The sequence below is a fragment of the Strix uralensis genome, chromosome 14 (assembly GCF_047716275.1).
Source record: "Strix uralensis isolate ZFMK-TIS-50842 chromosome 14, bStrUra1, whole genome shotgun sequence".
NCBI lineage: Eukaryota > Metazoa > Chordata > Aves > Strigiformes > Strigidae > Strix > Strix uralensis.
In genome coordinates this window covers 21791283-21812698 of record NC_133985.1, presented here as the reverse complement: position 1 = coordinate 21812698, position 21416 = coordinate 21791283, and the positions used below count along the sequence as shown (strand labels likewise).

Below are 21416 nucleotides of genomic sequence, written 5' to 3'. Positions count from 1 at the left end.
AGGATAACTTCCAGAGCGGTTTACGCTTAAAAAGAAAAAAATTTCTATTTATTCTGACACTTTCCACATGTACTTCAGGATTAAAGCACACAATTAATTTCGTTCTCGATGATGTCATGTTGCAATGAACTGATATTAACCTTCCATTTTTATGTAAGCTGTTATGAATGTTTCTGAAATGTTAAGTGCTTCAGTTTTATCTGATGACCTGATCCATACCAGAAGAAAGTTTATTAAGTAAAGGATCCTTTAGTCGTCTTTGCTAGGCAACAGAGGGAATTTATGAGGAATAAACTTTTGTATATCTGAAAGTGATCTGCTTGGGACCGTGGAAATCAATTTCCCAGATACATTTTCATTTGCTGAATGCTATGTGCTTTATGTAAATATTGATATGCCGCTAAATTTATGTCAGAAACCACACTAAATTTGTGTAAGAAATGGAGAATACACTAACAATAGATTTCTGAGGACTAACGCATATTTAAAATGTTATTTCATTGCTGAATTTACAAATGGAAAAGTAACTGACCTTTTTCTGAAGGTGAAAACTACAGCATGTTATGGACTACAGTACAAAAAATGTTGGCAAAGAGGTAGATTAAAACAGCTTTTGAAATGTTTTTTTGCTTCAGTAATGGTGGTATTTTGTACTAGCTAAAGTACAAGGTTATGCTGTCCCTTACTGCCTGTGTCTTTGCCTCTTACTCTGGGTTGTCAAGAGTAGCGTGGAAATACTCTCCCGTAAGCACCCCTGCGGTGTCAGTAATGTCCACGTTGATTGGTATAGTTCAATGTCTTTGTGTTCACAAACTCTCTGAAGAGCATCTCTAATGTTATTGTGACTCAATTATTCTTTAGGTATTATCTAAAAAACAATATGGAGACAGAGACCTTATGCTCAGATGAGGATGCTCAAGAGCTACTGAGAGAAAGCCAGATTTCCCTCCTACAGCTGAGCACCATTGAGGTCGCCACTCAGCTTTCCATGAGAGACTTTGAGTTATTTCGCAATATTGAGCCGACGGAATACATCGATGACCTTTACAAGCTGGACTCCAAAACGGGAAATGCTCACCTGAAACAGTTTGAGGACGTCATAAATCAAGAGACATTCTGGGTTGCCATGGAAATTTTAGCAGAGGTCAACCAACTCAAAAGAATGAAGATTATTAAGCATTTCATTAAAATTGCCCTCCACTGTCGAGAATGCAAGAACTTCAATTCCATGTTCGCCGTTATAAGGTAAAGTACTTCCCATTTGTCAGACCTGATTTGTGCTGTCAAAGGCAATTCTGCTAATCTAAACGGAAAGAGAAGAAATAGGTATATCCTGAACAGATTACCAATGGTGCCAGGCAGTTTTAAGGGAATTACCAAGCTTTTGTAAAGCCAGACTGTACGAAGAGATGTATTGTCACTGCAGTCTTTTCCTTCGTCAGCCTCAGAAGTTCAGTCTTACTGCGGTGGTTGATGTGACTGTCTCTTCCTTAACTGTTACCTGGCAGGGAGAGGAGGATTTCGACAAAAGCTTTGTTTGATTGATGAATTTCAGAGCCTGCCTGAACATTGCTGTCATTTTCTGTGAATCTGGCACCCAATTTCCCTTTTTTTTTCAGTCATTGTTACTTTTTCAGTGTGCACTGAGTCATATCTGTGATGATGAGATTACTTTATTTCTTCCTTTCATTGTAAGAACTTCCTCAAATCATTCTTGTTTTAGTTTAATTTTCCTTTTCATTCTTTCCTGTCATCTGCTTGCTTCTCTATTTTTTTCTCTTCATTTGCACATTTAGACTTTCTCTTCTGATTTATACTAGATGCTGCTACTTTAACAGCGTGAGTTCAGCGTTTCCTTTATTTGCAATTATCTTATACTCAGGTTCTAGTTTAAGGAAAAAAAAAAGGCGCTGTGATTCATCAGACAAAGATCTGGATTCATGCTGTATCCCAGCACTATCTTTGAAAATAGCATTTAAAAATATTTTCTTCCATGTCTAGCCAGGTTATCAAATGGCTTCTGTTTAGTCACACATTAAAGAACTAATGAATTTCCTTAAAGGGTACCGGGAAATCATTGGAGCTGTGGCTACTCATTACATGGTGAATACACATGTGGATACTGAATCTGATTTCTGTACTCTGCTCCCTAATTTCTCATGGCTTATTGTAGGTGGAGAAATGACTCTCTCTTCCTGCTTCTCAGTTAAGTCTAATCAGGCCATGACTGAAGTGGTCTTTGGTCAAAAAAACCCCAAATAAATTAGCTTTTGTTTTACCCTTATTTCCAGAGGAGTATGTTTTTGTTAGCATGTGCCACAGGGGTTCTCTTTCTTGCCCTGCCTCGCATTGCATATCAATACGATGCCATATGTGTCATGAAATAGGAGGATAACATCCTAATGTGGCATGTGAAAGGGGAGCTGTGTGGTGGCATATGTTTGATTTTTCACATGAGAGAAGGCTTTGTTTGTGGTTTGACAATAGCACGAAGAGAAATGTGTTTAAAAAAAAAAAAAAACCACACCAAAATAAGGTTTTTTTAAGCTTTCAGAATGAGAAAAAAATCTTTTCAGAATAGCAAATTCAGTAATTGTGTGATTCTGGATTTATTAATGAGTGCTGGAGAATATCACTTTCCAGGTCTGCAGCTACAAGGACTTCCCAGTCATTGCAAAATTTCCTGAGTAAGGTTGGTGACAGATGATGATAGGGAGGAAGGATGTATTTAATTTTTATTTTTTTTTTTATTTCATCCAGATAATTCTGGATATATTTTTACTTAATGAGAATGAGGGCACAATAACAAGTTTTAGCATATCTGCTGCTTCTAATTCTCAGTCTGTTGGTGCTCGTTTACAAACGCTCCATACTCCTCTTCAGTCTTGCCACTCTTGCTTGGGGTAAGCTGTGTGCTGCCTCACTAGTTTTTCAGCCTTTTTGTCCTTATTGTGGCACATAGGAGAGAAGTGGTTCTTAAATTAAATGTGCATCAGTCCTGTGTTACAGCGGGATGGTTTTGGCAGGCCAACTTGAAATTTGTGCCTTGTGAGTAGGAAGCAGTCGCACTTTTTACAGTTCTCTGAGTGAGCAGCAGAGGTTTATTGTGATGAACTTGCAGCCTGGCATTCAGCCAGCTTTACAGTTAACCTTGTGAAAGCTATTTTTAATCCTTAAAACAAAACCCCAACCCTTCACTTCCTTATGAAAGGTAATGATTCTGCTGACAGCTAATAATGAAATGTATCTGCCTTACAGCGGGTTAAATCTAGCACCAGTGGCACGTCTCAGAGGCACTTGGGAGAAGTTACCGAGCAAGTATGAAAAGCACCTCAGAGACCTTCAAGATCTTTTTGATCCATCTCGAAACATGGCAAAATACCGCAACATCCTTAGCAGCCAGAGCATGCAGCCTCCAATTATTCCGCTTTTTCCTGTTGTCAAGAAGGATATCACGTTTCTGCACGAAGGTAAAGTCAAACAGAGAGAAATAATAAACTAAAGCATTGAATGTGCTTTAGGCCTCTCTTCAGTGCTCTGTGATTCAACAGATGTCTAAAAGAAGCTGCCACCAGTAGGATGCTTTTGATGCGTCCTTTCTAGGAGTAAAATAAAATAGAACTCTCATCCTAGACAAAAATTAAATGTGTATTGTAGTATTTTAAAAGCAGCGCTTAATCTTCATCAGCTGTCCTAAGGTTTAGGGTGGAAGAGTAGGTGAGTGGGGTAACAGTTACTACTAGTGACTACTTCAAATATACTTCTCTTACAAAAACTTGTTGCTGCGATGTTTCTAGGTTTTTGTTCCATGTTGTGGCTTTCAAACAGCTACGATGATATAACACCTCCTACTCCTGCTTTCAGCATTTTCAAGGGTTTTTGTTTAAACGTTTCCCTTTTTTTTCCTTTTACACAAAGTTCTGTTCACAATCGGTTAAGGTGAAGCATTTCCAAATATGCCCACTTCTTGCTTGTGATCTTTCAGAACAATTTGAACTAATTTCAGAATGTGAATGCTGTTGATGTCAGTTCTATATTTATATTATTTTAACATCTATGCCAGTGAGTTTGGGCATATTTCACTCTTTTTCCTCCTACTAGTACTTGCTGCTTTAGAAATAGATTAACAAGAGTGATGCTGGGTAGTCTGAGTGGGCCTGATTGTCATTTGTGTTTTGCCAGAGTTTCCTGTTTTCTCGCTATTTTGCTTAAAGCAGTTTTGTTGATGGAGGGGCGGGAAGGGTGATGTGGGGGACTTAGAAACACGTTGCCCATTAAAAAAGTATTTCTTACTCTTTTTTTCATGTGTATGTGTTTCAATTATGCAGGAAATGATTCTAAAGTGGATGGCCTGGTAAATTTTGAGAAACTCAGAATGATCGCCAAAGAAATTCGCCAAGTTGTCAGAATGACCTCGGCAAACATGGATCCGGCTGTAATGTTCAGACAAAGGTGTGCAATTTAGAAAGACAGTAGGATTGAAGGTGTCTTGGTGTGGGTAGGGGTCTGGGTTTGTGTGTGCATCACTACGTTAATATTTCATTGTGTCACTTACCACTGACACTCACCATCAGAACCGCCATCTTTATCAAATTAGGGCAGTGCAATTGATGCTTCCAAGACCTGCTTTCAGTGACTACTGAACCGATTTGTTGTCTTTAAAAAACAAAGAATAGGTTCTAATTTTAACCATTCATATTTTTGCTAAATTAAATGTTAGTCTCAATAGAGTTTTGGGAGAGGTATAATATTAGGGAGGAAATCATATATATATGTCTCTAAAAAAAGTACCTAAATCACCCCTGTGTAAAACTGAAATGTTGCTTCAAAACGAAATTCCACTGATAACATATTAAAAACAAACAAAATATTTTTTTTATTTGTTCTAAACACAGCTTGCCCCACCTACATAATGTTTGATATGTTCAGGCTGTGAGCAGGTGGAAGGTGTTTTCTTGTCTTATTTTTAATTTTTTCTTTTTCTGATGCAAAATAACATCAGGCTCCGTGTTAACAAACTGCAGCATAAAAGTACCACGACTTCTAATCTGGTGCTGATTAGCTCCAGATTCTATTTAGTGGAATTAAATAATTTCCTGCATCTGTTTGCTTCCCATGGCTGAACTAAAAGCATCAGTGAGTCCACTGTGTCTGTGCAGGGCCCGGATCCCTGCACATCCCTGCCGAGAGCGGGGTGGGTTGCCTGTCCTTGTGCTGTTAGTTTGCTTCTCAAACAGACAAAAACCCTTCAGGATGCCCTTCAGGTGAGGAGTTGGTGACAAGGTGATGTCCTGTGCTGTGTCACTACACGGATTCTACTTCAAAAAAAGCCAGAATAGTCTCTTGAGGCATTTGTTACATCTCTGTTGACCGCAGCGGAGAGCTGCCTGAGCACCGTGGAGCGAGCAGGGCACAGAGGGAGCTTAAGGGGCAGTTGCTTGGGTGGAGCCTGCTTTGTACAAGCCCTAAATAAATTCCAGTTGATAGCTCACCTGCGCAGCTGGAATTGTCCTCAGTTTATGGATCAGTTACATCTGTGCGGTGGTAGGCGATAGCAGATGCAAGGACACAGAGTGTCTGTAAGAGCATAGGGAGTTGGTTCAGGACTCACAGACGATCATGAATCCTGTCTGGCTTTGGTTTTCAAGGCTGACTATCAGAAAACATAAGTATTTTGTTTAAAATCGGTCCAATCAAGGTTTGAGACCAAAATAACAGATCCCTTGTTAATGTTGATTAAAGATGGATTTGCTTCAAAGTGGAGATTCACCTTCCCACTATTGGATTTGAATTAGCAAAATTTCCTTTTTAACATGAACTTAAAAAGCTACTTACCCATAAGTTATGATTGCTTTTCAGAAACTTTGGCATTCACGGATGAAATCAGTATGTAAATAAATTTCCCTGATGCCCTGTGCACTTTCTAAGACCTAATGAAGTCTGATCATTAAATGAATTTAATAGTAAATAGTTACCTTTAGTATGTTTTTCAGAATTACAGAACACGTTTTAATGACCATAACTTAAATTATGCACACTGACATAAAATGCTTAGGCATCTAATATTAAAGATAGTGCCAAAGATTAAAAGAAAATAATTCCATGTTTTCACATCATTTATATTCATTTTCATTGCCTGTGGTGTTTGATCTATCAGTTTGTGTTATGAAACACCAATAATTGCTTTTGAAAATTAAAAATGAGCAAGAAGAGATGTTTGTTAGTGGTAACATGAGACTTGCTAGCAAGTTCATTACCGATTAATATAGAGCATCTAGTTTTTCAGCGTATATTTGGCAACTAGCTTGTTTTCCAGCAAGCAATCAAGAGAAAACAACATCATAAACTTGAATACTGATGATGATTTCTCATATGCCTACTGCAGTCCTAATGCAAAGAATAAATTAATTTAATCACACTTTCTGCAATATGAATAAGTAAAGCAGTTTCGCTCACTCCATCAAAATTGAATTTGGCTTATGGGAAATACTTAGCAAGTAAATTTAATGCGCGTTTGGTTTGTAAATTCATAGGTTAAACTTAAAAATAAACAAAAAACTGATAGATGTTCTTCCGTTTTAAAGTATTTGAGCAAGTCCTGCCCTTGCATTCCATTAAAACATTGTGTTATTGTTTGAGAAAAATTTTGCTGTATAGAAATTTTTTCTTTTCTGTTCTTTCCTGTCTACATCTTTCTTCCTGACTCTCAACTGTTTTATTTTTTTCCTGTGCTTTTCTGTTCAAATACATGCTTCAATGTATATGGCTCTTGCTTACAGGAAGAAGAGGTGGAGAAGTTTGGGGTAAGTGTAGAGATGAATGCAACTAAGATAAATAAAGATTATGCAACTCTTAACATACTGCATCCTCCTCGTTAGTGCATGCATCTGAAATACAGCATGCATTTTATTAACCCTGCAATACATATTTTTTGGAAAACAGGAATAAGGGGTTACAGTCAACGTTATACTGCAGCTATAAAAGTTCTGAGTTGCTTTTGTGTACTAGACAAGTTGTTTGAGTTTTGGCTTTATGCATTAAAAAAACCTGCTGTGCAGTTATACTGGAAGGCAAACTATTCTGGGAAATAAATAATTTGCTTTTTAAGAGGTAACAGAAGAGTTTAAGTCATTCTGTGTTTTAAACTCTAAGGATGCTTTGAATTATGGTGTATTATGTATGATAATGGTATTGTAATTTCCGCCCTGAAGTTTGAGCTCGTGCTTCAGAGTATGTATTTTTACTATATATTTACAATATATCTCACATTTCGTACACCAAAATCCTCACTGATTTCACTGGGACTCTCGACTGTGCAAGCACTCAATAATGAAATGAGAGTACTAAGATTGGTTTGTGAAGCTCCTGACTGACACATGGCAGGGATTTTAAGATGACACTGTAGCCACATTTTCTGTGTATTTTTGCCCGTGAACTGTTGCCTGTGTGCTTTGTCCTCCCTACAACCCCTTTGCGAGTGGCAGAGGGAGCCTGGTGTGGCTCTGGTTGTCAGCAGAGAGTGCCCAAGCACTTCTGCGCCGAGAATGGATTTACCCCCGCCAGCAGTGATGGGGACGGTGCCAGAGCTAGACAAACTGTGAGAGCAGGCTTGGGTACTGGTGTCTGCTGGGAAACCGGCATCGTGTGGATGCCCGTGGTGCAGGAGAGCTCGGCTGGCAGTGCTGGGTGGGCGATAATCAACCGCTCACAGTGCAGCTCACGGGCACAGAGCCCCAGGACCCAGCTGGAGCCACCCTAGTTTCTAACCCTTGGGATTACTGTGAACACAAGTGAATAAGGAAGAATCATTTCCAAAGGAAATTGAATTAAATTGCCTTAAAAAGTCAAGTCCAGACTTAAAAGAAAAACAGTGTGTACATAAGCAATAAAATATTTATGTCATTAAAAATAAACAGAATGTAGTTTTCTGTTTCATTATATAATAGATACTAGTTTTGTTCTTACCCATAGGAGGTAGGAATGCCCCCTTGGCCTGAATAGGTGTGAACAGCCCATCATGCCTTTTGCTGCTCTTTGCCTAGAATAGCATTACTTTTTTATTTAATTAAGCAATAATTTTCTACCAGTTTTTAAGCTTACATTTTCTCCTAGATTGATTTATCTTTGAAAACACTGCAGTTAGCTGTTCCACACCATTTCTTATTTTTTAAGCTCACTGTGCTCGATTCCTTAGACTTCTCAAACAATATGTTTCATTCTCTTTCAGCAGTTTTGGCTCTTTTGTGCTGGAGATTGTTTATTCTTCCACTTGTGATTCTGTAAACACGCCCAAGATCTCTGATAAACATCTTTACAAATAATTTAGCCTTTTAAAACAAAGTTATTCCTCTGAATGTTTAAAAAAAAACCCCATAAACAACTTTAAACAACTTTATTGACACTTTCCATTAGAATTCACGTGTAACATATACTGTGATCTCCATTTTTTAAAAAATGCGTAAAGGACTGGTGTGGCCATAGGACTTCTGACAGTTGAACCAGAGGTGACGTGTATATTTGAACCAAGATCAGTTAGTTGGTCGCTGATTCAGTGTGAATAGGAGTGACTGTCAGGGAGGGTAACTGATGTACGTGAACCATTTGGGGATTATTTATTTTTGCTTCAGTTGCTGATAGAATTGACAGCTCAAAATTAGGAGCTTTGAGGAGCGTTGTCTTTCCTAGATGCACGTCTGTGCAAGTCTGGGCATATATGTGTATTATTGCTGCCTTCCTGACTTCTGTTGGGATACATTTTTTTTTTAATGAGCTGCTCTTCTGTGAGTGTTTTTACTTAATTGGAGAAAGAAGTTAAGTGTGTAATATAATGTACTTTGCATATTTAACATAACTTTTCCCCTAATTTAAACATTGTCAGAAGCTCAGATTTCTAAGAGGATTACACCAGTCACTCACTTCTGCACTCAGCTGAGCTGCGAGAAGTTTCTGTTGCAAACAGGGGGTACCAAATGCCTTAAATGAACAAAGTCACCAAGTTTGTCTGCTCCTAACAATCTGCAGTTGAAATAGCGTGGGTTTTGCAGAACAAGACTGCGATTCATTAGCAGAGCTAAATGGGTACTTTACGCAGCATTGCGCCTCGTTCTTGCTAGCTCCACACTTTCATGTGCAATCCTTTTCTGGACTCAAATTGCTGCTATCAATTTACCAGAATATTTTAAGACAAGTGTTGTTTTAATGCTGTTCATCTTTTTAACTCATTTGCATCAGCATGCACTAGCCCTAACTGAAGATTATTGGTATTAATCTGCTTTGGCGTGTGCTACTGTAGCTCCTCGTTGCTGTTGAGAACTAAAAATTTACCGCTTTGCTCTTTTCTTTTCCAGATCTCTGAGCCAGGGCAGCACAAACTCGAACATGCTGGATGTACAGGGAGGTGCTCACAAAAAACGTGCCCGACGCAGCTCCCTTCTGAATGCCAAGAAGCTGTACGAGGATGCCCAGATGGCGAGGAAGGTGAAGCAGTACTTGTCCAACCTGAACGTAGAGACAGACGAGGACAAAATCCAGATATTGTCACTTCAGTGTGAGCCTGCGTATAGCACTCGTAAGTACAGTGGTCTAGAACAGTGGCATGATCTATGGAATTTATAAAAATCTTGTTCCTTCCCTAGAAATGCTCATTTAAGATCTTTCTCTTCTCTCTTCAAGAAAAAATACTCTGTTAAGTGCTTGTTTGTCAGTTCATGTACTCACAGCTTCAGCAGGCCAGCATTTATCTTCAGTTCTTGGTTGAACTCAGAAAACTTCAGTGATGTTTTCTATTTTGACCTTTAGATCTTAAACTGTGTGTCTTTTCATCAGTCTGGAAGGAAATTCAATAGTACATTAGCTCTATTCTTGCCCTGCTGTCCTTGTACAGAATTAGGAAGGATAAAAGTAACATTTACCATATGAACAGCAAGAAAATGAAAAGAGACAAAATCAATATAGAAACTGCAATGGATTACAGCTTAGAATAAATGAAGATTGTTGAGAAGGAGAAGTTAGGTCAATATTGACTGATGGGATTGACATGGCTTGACAGTCAAAAATTGAGGGCTGCAGCAGGACAGTTTCCATAATTTGAGCTCCTGTGCAACTGTCTAATAAACAATCTGTTATCTGACCTGCTGTCTTACACAGTTCAGTAAATTCTTATTTAAAAATGAGAAATGGTAATTGCATTTTATTTTGATCCTTGGAAATTTTCACTTGATTGAAAGGTAGGTTTGCTTCAAAATGAAAGAGTAGCAACCTTGCTAATCAAAATAATGTTTCATACTTGTCTGTTGTCCAAGTGCAGCATTTTAAGACTTTTTTGTCCTCAAATACTGTTTTGTCTCTGATGAGGTAAGTTTAAAGCATGACTAGGAGATGGCAGCTTGAAGATAAGATTTTAAGCCCTTTCCATTATTCAGTGTTAAGAATGCAAATCCTTGTTATTTCCTAAGGTGCCTTCCTATGCAATTTTTTTTAACAACTCCTTTTAAATAGCACTGATGTAGGAATCCTGGAAAGGGCCGTCCTTGACTCACTCTGAACAGAAATAGGCACGGCATCATACATAGCTAGTGGAGGTGTTCTGCTTGTGCTGTGTTCAGCCAGGTGTGTAATAGTGCAGAATGCTTCTACTTCGAGCTAACACCATTGTGGGTTTTATGCTTTGCTCCCCCACCCCTGCCAAAACAATAAATTAAAGCATGTCAGGATGAACTCTTGATAGATGATCTGTGTGCAAACCTAACAGGTGGCTGTACCATGCCCAGGAGACAAACATAAACGTTATGAGGTTGTTTTTTAGTTATTTTAAATCTTAAAATCTTGTTTGCACAGTGCTATCCATAGATATTTGGAAGTAAAAATAGGGAATATATACTGACTGTTTTTCTCCATGTAGTTAAGCACATCAAGTCCTTTTTTTTTTTTCTTAAACTTCAGAAAAGGAAAATGAAGGTTAAGTTGATACACAAATAAATATATAGTAGAGTGGCATATTATTAAAGTGCCTATTTTTAAAAGCTGGGGGGAAAAAAACCCCAAAACCCCAGGTAATCTGGTTGAGATTCTGCTAGCTCTGCAAACTATGAGTATAAAGGACGGGGGAGCGGTGGGGAGCATGAGGGAACTGCCAGCCCCCTCGTGGTTTTTGTTACGGTGGAGTGGGAGCACTGAACTGCTCCCAGGGGAGTTTCTCTGCACTTGATGCATTTACCCACACTTAAATTTTGACCAAGTAGCTTTGAATTGGGGAGCCTTGTACATGATTGTTTTTGTGCAGACAGGATTTTTGCCCATACCCAATAAAGTAGGAGATACAGCTCCCCAGTCTCTCATCTTAGTAGTAAGATTCTCCTGGCTGCGCTGGCAGAAGGAATGAGCAGCAGTAATGCTGCAATCCAGACTTTTCCAAGGGAGTTTAAGGGAAAGTCAGGTGGCCTTAACTTCAGAGTTTATTAATTGCTGTGTGATTAAAGTAGCAACTGAATCAGTGCCCCTTGTTGTAAATCAATTGTGCCACCTAGTGAAAGGTTTGATGCCAATTGCAAACCAACCGTTCCTTCTCCCTTCAGTGGCATTATGTAATTTTGAAGGAGATGCTGTTATGCTTTTGCACCTTACATACAAACATCTGAAATTCGGACTTTAATTGTGGTAGAAATAAATTCCTTTTTTTGTCTTTTGATAAAGTACCTCTATGGCGCTTCAAAGAGTTTAGGTTTTTTAATGCCATGTCACATAACAGCCTCTTCATTGTAACGAGATAGGTGTCTTTGGAATAAAAATGGTTTCAAGTAAGTTTTATCTGCTTCATACCACACTTGCTTTGTCTGGATGGTTGTACTCAGAATGACTGTAATAATCCTGCAATTCAAAGTGCAAGGTATTTATGTGCAATTTTTCCATAACAGTGACAAAGAATTTAAGTGAGAGAAGAGGAGGGAAATCCTCAGAAATGTCGCCAGTACCCATGAGATCAATTGGCCAAACCACTAAAGCCCATCAGCATCAACAAAACAGGATGAGTCAAGTTCTTCAGGTTCCAACGGTGAATTTATACCCCAGTAGGAAAAAGGGACTGACAAAGGAGCATGTCACATTCAGTGAGTATCTTCAGTTCACCTGTCTGGAGAGTTTTATAAATGAAGTAAATAAGAGGGAGGAGCTGGGTGGATTGTTTGAGATACTGTTATGCTTCGTTTACTTCATTGACTTGGAAACAGCTGGAGCGTATTGCTGTGTTTTAAGAGGGCGTGCCATTTACTTAGTCATTTGCATGGTCTTTAATAATTCTTTTTAAAACAGGTGCTGTCTCCAAGTATGCTCTTGCTTTGTCACTTTTCTTTAGTTAGAACATGTTCTAACTAAAGTGATCTTAATACCTCTCTCTTGAACAGGTCAGATGTACCGTGTTCAGTCTTTGACTGTGTATTTCTGCATTCTAAAGGGATCTTGCACAAACGGAGTAAAACAACATTGCTTGTTTCTTTTCATGACAAAATGAAGTATACTGTATTTAGGTGAAATCATTGAAACAAATCACAGACATTAAATATTTTAACCTCTGGAACACCATTATAATAACATTATTGTCAAATGGAGCAACTTACGTTATTAGTTGCTCCTAGGGAGCGTCAATTTTTTTCTGTCTCTAAATTTGCTAGTTGCAAAGCAGTTATTACAATGGTTTTTGACCTATTTGCATAACTGTTGTATCACTTGAAAGCTACAATTGTGGGTTATTAAATGAAGTTAGTTGCAGTCAGTAAATGATATGAAATGATTCTACGATACATCGAGCATCAATATCCATTAAAACAGCTTCAGAAGACAGCGTATTGCAGCATATAAAATAGTGTTTCCACTTAGTATTTGTTTCAGGTCTCTCCTAAAAGCCTGTGCAACTTGATAGGTTCCGGAAGCTTTGCTGAAAGGTGTTTCTTCATTCCCATGTGCTAAGTGTTCAGTGTTCATCTGACAAGCTGAACTGAGAACTTAAATGAACTCCTCAGCACTGTGTCCTCTGCGAGGTGGTCTAATAGTGAACAGGAAATAGCAAATCACTGGTTTGTGAAGTACAGTGGTACACGGGTTTTGCTAAACTTGCCGAGTTGTGTATTGTGCCCATGAGTGCGGATTTGAGATCTCCTGATTCTGAAGATCTTGAACTGACTTGCTGGCTATGACGCAAATTGTTTTTAACACTGTCCCAACAGTGTCATGAGGAGGGGTTTCCTCCAAGCTTTACACGTTACACAGTTTTTTAGTCCTTTGCCAAAACCACGACCCGTGTATCTGTTGCAATGGTTCCTGTTAGGACCTGGGGTGTTTCAACACCCTGCAGATGAGCAGCTGGCAGCAGCAGTGGCCACTGCTGATTTGATCTACATTTGAAATGGAGACTGCCTCCACATGCAGAATTCCCCTGAGCATCTGCTCCTCTCTTTGCTGAATTACTCCAGTGACTGTTCAACGTGGTGCTTATTTGTAGTTTAAACAGATATCACTAACTTGAAAGAAGAATAACATGCAGTAAATGATTCCGTTGTTTTCGTAGGTACAGGCTCCCCACAGAAGTCGTTAAGCTTGTCTGAGGAAGTAAGTAGTAAGAAACAAACAGACGACACTATGTCCATGGCATCTTCTTTGCACTCCAGCCCACCTGCTTCTCCTCAGGGCTCTCCACGCAAAGGTACGTGTCCTGCATGAACGTTCGGAGCGCTGTGTCAGCATCCGTCTCGAGAACTCATGCCTGTGTTGTGCTAAAACCAGGCTGGGCAGTGGCAGGAATGTTTGTTGATAATGACATGTAAGAGAAATAGTAGTTTAGAGTAGTCATGTCAAGTGTAGAATCGTGTCTTTCTATGAATAGACTTAGTTTTTCTATGTATTTATATGTTTTGACCTTAAAAGTCACCTACTATTTAAAAAGGAGAACAATTGTTGTCTTAAAAATTGCTCAAGTGCTTCTGACAGAATTCCCAATAGATCTCGCGTGCCGACGCCTGGCAGTATCAGTTCAGATTTAGGTGGCCACTGACGTGAATGGGATTCACAAACCCGGGGAGTTGTTGAAGACAACGGTGTTGCACAGAAACTGTGACTGTTGAGACATCTTACGTTTTTGCTTAAGGTAGCTGGAATATTGGGTGATGAGATGGAATTGGAGATAAACTGCTGTCACAGTTCTCCAGAACAGAGGGTTTTGATAGCTGCAACAGTAGTGCATCCATCTAAATCCTCAAGTTGCTATTCATATTTTTGTTCTTGTGCACAGGGCTTTGTATACACCCCTGTCTATCATGATGCCCTGAGAATCCCTTTATTTTTGATGTCTTCGTCTTAAAAGACCTGCATCACTTCATCATTAGTCAACCTTGGATGGGAATTCATTTGAAATCTCTTACCAGCACTCTGTAGTCAGCCAGTGTGGTCAGTGCTGAACGGTGTAAGGCATTTCTCCCTCCCTTCTGTGCTGCTTTTGACTCACTGACAGCCCAAAGCCACTGGATTAGCATGGCATGGCATGGCGACTTTCTGCATCTTCTCACCCTTTTCAGTGGGAGATCGTGCTGGTCCGTCCACTTCTGCCTTCACAAGATACTGTTTCCTTTAGGAGAATGCCACTTATTGTACTTAAACACAGCATATGTATAAGAAGCTTAATTACTTGGGTTGCCAAACTTAGCTCCACTGAGATTTTTTGAGCATCGCTTATAAACATGTTATTTTTGTTAACTTTCATCTGGTTCTTTGAAAAGAATATTTTGTTTCCTTGGGATTATTTCATTAATTCAACTTGCTTTCAGCATATTTTTAGCACTGATCTCATTTGATTGAGGTGATCCATACCCTGTTGTATGTGTAGTGCTAACAGCTCATTGAACTAAAATTAGGTGCTTCACAGAGAGCGGAAAGACATCGTTTTAGGCATGAACACATTCCACTTAATCTTAGATGTCATTTTCTTTTGAGCTATACCCAAGTGATATGCAAATAGGATTGAAGAAGAAAGGTTTTAAAATCAGGATGTTATTTTTGCCGTTATTTATCTCATCACTTACCAGGATCTGCCTCTGTGTTCTGTATTGTAGTTGGTAACATCCAAAGGTCGGATAACTGCAGTCAGATGAACCTCTCTGGCTCTTCCTCATCACTTGCCAGTGAAACCAGCAACAAGAACAGTGGACAGCGCAGCTATGGAATAGGTGGGGCTTATTTACAAAAGAAAATTTGGATGATTGTCAACGCGAGAGACAGTTCTGGCATAAGTGAAAAGGGAGAAGGAGAGGATGAGAGTGAAAAGGCAGAAGCTGAGCGTGAGCACAGGAGAACGAAGGGACCCCTGTTTAAAAGACTTAGGGAAAGAAGCTTCTCCAGGGAAAGAACAGCTTTTACTGCAAAAAGGAAAGCAGAGCACATTGAAGCCTCAGAAGGGAGTGAAAACCAAAAGGAGAAAGACAGTGATACTCTGAGTACAGCAAGTATCTATAGCAACAGCAATCTGTGGACATCTTACTGCCTATGCGTGAAGTCTAGAAGGAGGAGGAAGACTATATGATGTATTTTTAGAAGAAAGACTGTGATGTCCACTTTGTGTCAGATATACTGATATTATCCAAGTTATTTTAGCAGTATTCATTTACATGTTTAAGCTGTGTGTGCTTCCCTTCCAGATATTTGGGTCAGTTATTTATAGCTAATCACCCTTACAGTGCAGTGAAGACAATAATGTGAAGTTTAGAAAATCAAGGAACAGGTACAGTGACAGTTCTGTTACTTAGTGTTTCGCAAATGCCAATGAAACAGTAAGTTCTGCCACACTCTTAATTAGACTCTGGACAGTCCCTCGTGATGTAAATCGAGTGCTCACTTCAAGCCTTGGTGTACAGTTGCACTGGTCACATCTTTTGCTGACCTTGTCAGCCCAGCGAAGACTTGCGTTTAGTCTTGTTTATATACGTGTGCTGTTATTTAATTACTTTAGTCTCTTTAATGAAGAGGAGCCCGTTTTTTCTCCAGATCTTTGAGGTTCTTGAAGAGTGTCTTAAAATTAAGGTGTACTGTGAGAAGGTTTGTCACTGCAGTACAGTTGTGTTAATTTTATGGAGTTCATTAGGGTAAAAAATGTGAGGCATTAATTATTGTCAAAGGGAAGGAAACTGAAATTTAATCTTAAAAATACTGGTCTTAAATACTTTTTTTTCATTCATAATTCAGTTTTTTTTTAGTTTGATAATACTGATGTTTAATGCTCATATTTGCTCTTAAAATCTTACAGCAATAATCAAGCTTAAGCTGTGAAATCTCTCCAATTCTGAGCTGTATGCTCAGTGGCACATATACCGGTGGCTCCAGATGCCATGTTATATGACCTCTGTATTTTTATGGACTTAAGGGCATCAATCTTCTGTATTACGTTGTGTGTACCACTGGCACGGCTTTCACACTGCCTGGTCATTTCACGTTTTCACCTAATTGATGTAAATACATGGCAATCCAGCTCAAAGGCACAGGGAGGTAGAAATGAAGTGAGAAATGGAGTGATTGACAGGAATTTGGGAAAAAATGCTTATCTGAGGGCTGTGTCAACAGTGTATTATTATATGGTCTCCTGTAAAGAAAGACCGTGTTTTGATTAATTTACAGATCTTGTTTACCTATACGTGAAGTAGTTGATGATCCTGTATTTTCAAATAAAGGTTCTAATTTTGTAATTTTATGCACATAACGTAAGGCATATCATAGACTGTTTTCTCCCAGTGAAGGCAGGGATATTATTTCCTGACGTGCAGTGGTTTTGCTATAGAGAAACTCATTGAGAGCTTAAAGAAAAAAAATTTTATATTTTAAAAAACCCCAAAACACCACCACAGTCATTAATCCCAAGACTTTTGCCTTCATAAAGGGGAACAAAACACAACTGTGGGCCAGAGAGTTATTGGAGGCAAAATGTTTTGGGTTTTTTTATTTAAAAAAAAAAAAAAAGCAAAACCAATTTAACAGACACCTCTCAATTTTGTTGCCTGGCAGACAGCATGAGAGGATGAACTTTGGTCTGCCCGTAAGATGGTGCATGGACTTATCTAAAGAGATGAATACTCCAGAGAGCTGGAAATCTGAACATCCTAAATTTGCTGCTGCAGCTGAAGGCACATAAGTCTATGGGGCCTGATGGGATTCATCCCAGGGCACTGAAAGAGCCAGCTGATGTTATTGCTAGACCTCTCTCAGTTATTTATCAATGATCTTGGGACTCTGGAGAAGGTCCCAGTCAACTGGAAGCTAGCAAATGTTATTCCAGTTTTCAAGGAAGGCAAGAAAGAAGATCCTGGTAATAAGCCTGTCAGTCTCACTTCAGTGCCAGCTAAAGTGATGGAGAAGATTATTCTGGAAGTTACAATGTGGTCATGAGCCAAAGCCGACATGGGTTCGTGAAGGGGGGATCATGCCTTACTAATTTAATATCCTTTTAAGATAAGATTACCTGCCTGGAAGGTGAAGGGAAGGCAGCAGATGTGGGTGTTTGGGATTTTAGCAAAGGTTTTGCTACTGCCTCTCACAGTATCCTTCTGGACAAAATGTCCAGTGTGTACCCAATACTGTGGGCAAACAGTTGGCTTGAAGGGTCAGTCCCAAGGAGCTGTAGTAAATGGGGCACCATCTGGCTGGCAACCAGTCACCAGTGGTGCTCCCTAGGACTCAATTTTAGGGCCAGTGCTCTTCAGCGTGTTTTTATTGATGACCTGGACACAGGGAGTTGAGTGCACACAAGTAAGTTTGTTGACAATGCTAAATTAGGAGGAACTGTTGATTTCTTCCAGGGTAGAGAGGCCTTACAGAGACATCTTGATAGATGAGAGTGCTGAGCAGTCACCAACGCTATGAAATATAATGAATAAATGCCAGATTCTGCACCCAGGACAGCGTCATTCTGGACGTGCAGTGAACCAGTCAAAAGAAGAGGTTGTCCTGCTATATTCAGTGTCGATGTGGCCTCACCTCGGGTGCTGTGTGCAGTTTGGGGCTCCACAATAGAAGGAGGCTATAAAAATATTGACATGTGTCCAGATGAGGGCAACAGAGGTGGTGAGAGGACTAGAGACCGTGACTTAGGAGGAGTGGCTGAGGTCACTTGGTCTGCTCAGCTTAGAGCAGAGGAGACTGAAGGATGCCTTCGTGGCTGTCTGCACCCTCCTCACGAGGCGGAGCGGAGAGGGAGGTGCTGATCTCTTCCCTCTGGTGTCTGGTGGTAGGATGCCTGGGAGTGGCTTAAAGCTGGAAGTTCAGTTTGGATATTAGGGAAAAAGTTCTTCACTGAGGGGCTGGTCAGGCACTGGAACAAGCTGCCCAGGGAAGCGGTCATGGCCCCAAGCCTGTCGGTGTTCAAGAAACATTCAGACAGTGCTCTTGGATACATGGTTCAACTTTGAGGTTGCCCTGTGTGGAGGGAGACCAGTCACTAAACCCAAAGGACCTGAGTGTGATTTCCCTCAGGGCCAGCCCAGGTGCACTTTGCCCAGTTCAGTTCGTTTCAATTCTTTCCCTGCTTCTCTAAGGTCATCAAAATAAATTAGTTAAGTTGTCCATACTAAGGGCTTTTTCTGGTGCAGTGTGGGGACAGGTGCCCCATCTGGAATCACTTCAGCTATACCAGCAGAAGTGTCTGCAGGACATACGTAGCCAGAGCCTGTGGAAGCCCTCAGTCTAGAATTCTCTTTTATGTTCACTCCAGGTACTAGGAAGAGGAGGTGTTGGATATATGGGGCTATATACGTTATTTGTGTTTGAAAGAAGTTATTTGAGGGTAAGCCAAGCAGAAAAATGTATTATATATTTTGCTCTGAAACTGGTGAGGTCTTCAGCTCTTGCCCTTCTGCGGGAGCAATGCTGGCGTCTAGTCCAGCTCCGGCCAAAATTGTATTTCCCGCTTTTGCTTCCTCCTCTGTTCATTTTGGAACAGATTATAAAACTGAAATGGACCATATGGCTAGTCCCCGAGTGCTAATAGCTGGCTTTTACCTTAGTCAGCACCTCCTCATCCACTGCCAAAATCTTTTTTTGAGTCTCTCACAACAGTCGGGCAACGGGACAGTGGGAAATGCACTGCATCTATTCTAGAGGACTCAGCACTTGCAGAATTGGAAAGATCTGGTCTATTCACCCACACTTCATGCTGTTGATCCTGTTTATGTAGGTTTAACCTGGTCTGGAGAGTAGTGGAGTTGCAGGTAGGTTACTGGTGTCACCAGACTTGCATTAATAAATTGCAGTGCTAGATGCTGACAGTACCATAAAAACTTCAGTGGGCTGATTGGATGTAAGCAGGGTTTGATTATTTTTTCTGGTAACTGTCCTTGCTGAAATGTGTGTCAATACTTTGTTGTTGTACCTAGGAAATTTGAATTGCTCTTTGACCAGGATGTTCTCTTCTCCTCTCCTCTAGGCTACGCCCTCATACCTTCCACTAAATCCGATAACTTCTCAGACTCCAGTCACAGTGAGATTTCATCCCGGTCCAGCATCGTGAGCAACTGCTCTGTGGACTCGATGTCGGCAGCGCTGCAGGACGAGAGGAGTTTGTCCCAGTCCCTCATTGTGGTGGATTCGGGAGGAGCAGAGAGAAAAGAGCATCCTCAGCCACTGGCTGATTACGGCCAGCCGTGCCCAGGGTAAGACGCAGCTGGTTTTGGTTGGGCTTGGTGTCCTGGTGTTAGAAGGGGTAACGAGGCTTTGGTCAGGGCACGGTTAGGCACTGAACTGTGGTTATTAAGCTCTTGCTAGAAGCTGGAGTACTGCCTGCTCTCTATGGGAAGAGTGTGTGTTCCCAAAAAACTGACAGTATTACTTGGGTGTACAACAGCTTGTTCCCATCGGTGGGGTTCAGGTGGACGTCTCTTGCAGGATACTTGCAAATGTGTTAAAAGCTGGGATGATACTTAACAAATTAATGTAATAGCGAGAGACAGCAGGACAGGAACAGGATATTGTCAGTTCTGAGTCAGCAGTGCCAGTCACTTCACATTCTCTAATGCAGTTTTTAAGGCCTTCCATTGTTATTTGTTGCTTAGGCAGACTGGAAACTTTCTGCCACTGTCTTCCTCAGAGTTTCCACACGCAAGGTCTTACTGCTTTAGTGCAATGAGAACTTGTCCTGAGATGCCACTTTGAACTGGAAGTTTTTGGTTTTGTCTTACTAGATGTTAAGCCTTGATCCGTAGGATTTAAGGATTTCTTGGGAATAGTGTATTCTGTTCTCAGATGTTACGGATCCAAGTCATTGGAGTTGCTCCTTACTAATTCTTACGGCTCATCTCTAAAGCATTATAAGGTTTTTATGATTGAACTCTAAAGAGCTGTATGTTGTTTCTGGATAATTGATTATCATACACCAGTATTCTGTGGTGTTCTCTCCCCTGTAAAAAAGCTTATCAGTGTATGCTTTGCTAAAGCGATGCAGCTCTTATGAAATTAGTGATTCAGTTTATTTCATTGGGCTAAAATGGGAATTTAAAGATGTGCTTCCTAAATGAAAATACTTCCCTTTTTTTAAAAGGCATAACACCTGCAGAGAGTTTTGTCAGAGCAGGAGCAGTGTCCTGAGCGACATGGCTGGGAGAGGCCACCTTCAGCGGTGGCCGGAGTACCGAATGGCACCAAGGATGCTGCTGCTCTCTAACTCCCTCTTCTCTTTGCCAGTTAAAAGCAGATTGTGGTTGTTCCTTTATGCCTTAGTTTCAGTGAGTTTTGGAGGGCAGAAAGCAGTTTTTATGCTAGAACTTATAGAAAAGCAAGGAGAAAGAAGTTGTTTGCACATATCTAAGATTTCACAACGTGACAGTAAACTGCTGAGGGATAGTGTTGAATTTCAGTGTTGTGCTGCCCATGCATTTGTTACCCTAACCAGAAATAGTTCAGAGCCTTGAATAATGTCTAGTAATTGTAACTTCATGTATTCTAAATTAATGCAAATCTTGCTTTTTCTTTCCCCTTAATTATGCATTAACAGTGATTAGAGCTTTTAGCAGCCATTTCTTTAAACAAGAAATTTTGTACTTCAGTTTTCAGAATCTGTCACTTCAGATTGTTTCCACGAATGTAATTTATGCCAAGTATTTCCAAGTGTTAATTGAAATACAACTACCTCCACTCTGTCTAAACAACTTTATGTTACTGCCAGTGAAGGGGTTGGTTTTTATTCTACATATTTGGTTTGGTTTTAGTTTATAAATGCAAAGAGAAGGGTGGTAGTAGCATGAAACTAAGAGGTAATTTTCTGTCAGGCACTGTCTTGCTGTAGTTGATAGAGGAGAGATTCCATGGGCCAGATTTTTATGGATCTGGGGTCGAGCCTGTAAATGCCTCTTGCAGACTTGTTACTCCCTTGGGGATAACTTCCCTGCTGCCGTCTGCAG

General features: G+C 40.1%; 1 protein-coding gene across 10 annotated transcripts in view; it reads left to right on the top strand.

Moving 5' to 3' along the window:
• RAPGEF6 (Rap guanine nucleotide exchange factor 6) overlaps positions 1–21416 on the top strand; it is a 133408-nt gene that overhangs the window by 101796 nt on the left and 10196 nt on the right. For 8 of the 10 annotated variants that reach the window (XM_074883249.1, XM_074883252.1, XM_074883243.1 and 5 more), the window contains 9 exons: positions 862–1245; positions 3259–3470; positions 4329–4452; positions 6780–6803; positions 9348–9568; positions 11913–12104; positions 13559–13693; positions 15096–15209; positions 19448–19673. In XM_074883249.1, coding sequence (XP_074739350.1) covers positions 862–1245; positions 3259–3470; positions 4329–4452; positions 6780–6803; positions 9348–9568; positions 11913–12104; positions 13559–13693; positions 15096–15209; positions 19448–19673 — 1632 coding nt within the window. The remainder of the gene's footprint in view (positions 1–861; positions 1246–3258; positions 3471–4328; positions 4453–6779; positions 6804–9347; positions 9569–11912; positions 12105–13558; positions 13694–15095; positions 15210–19447; positions 19674–21416) is intronic. The other 2 variants (XM_074883244.1, XM_074883245.1) reach the window with 1 other exon arrangement.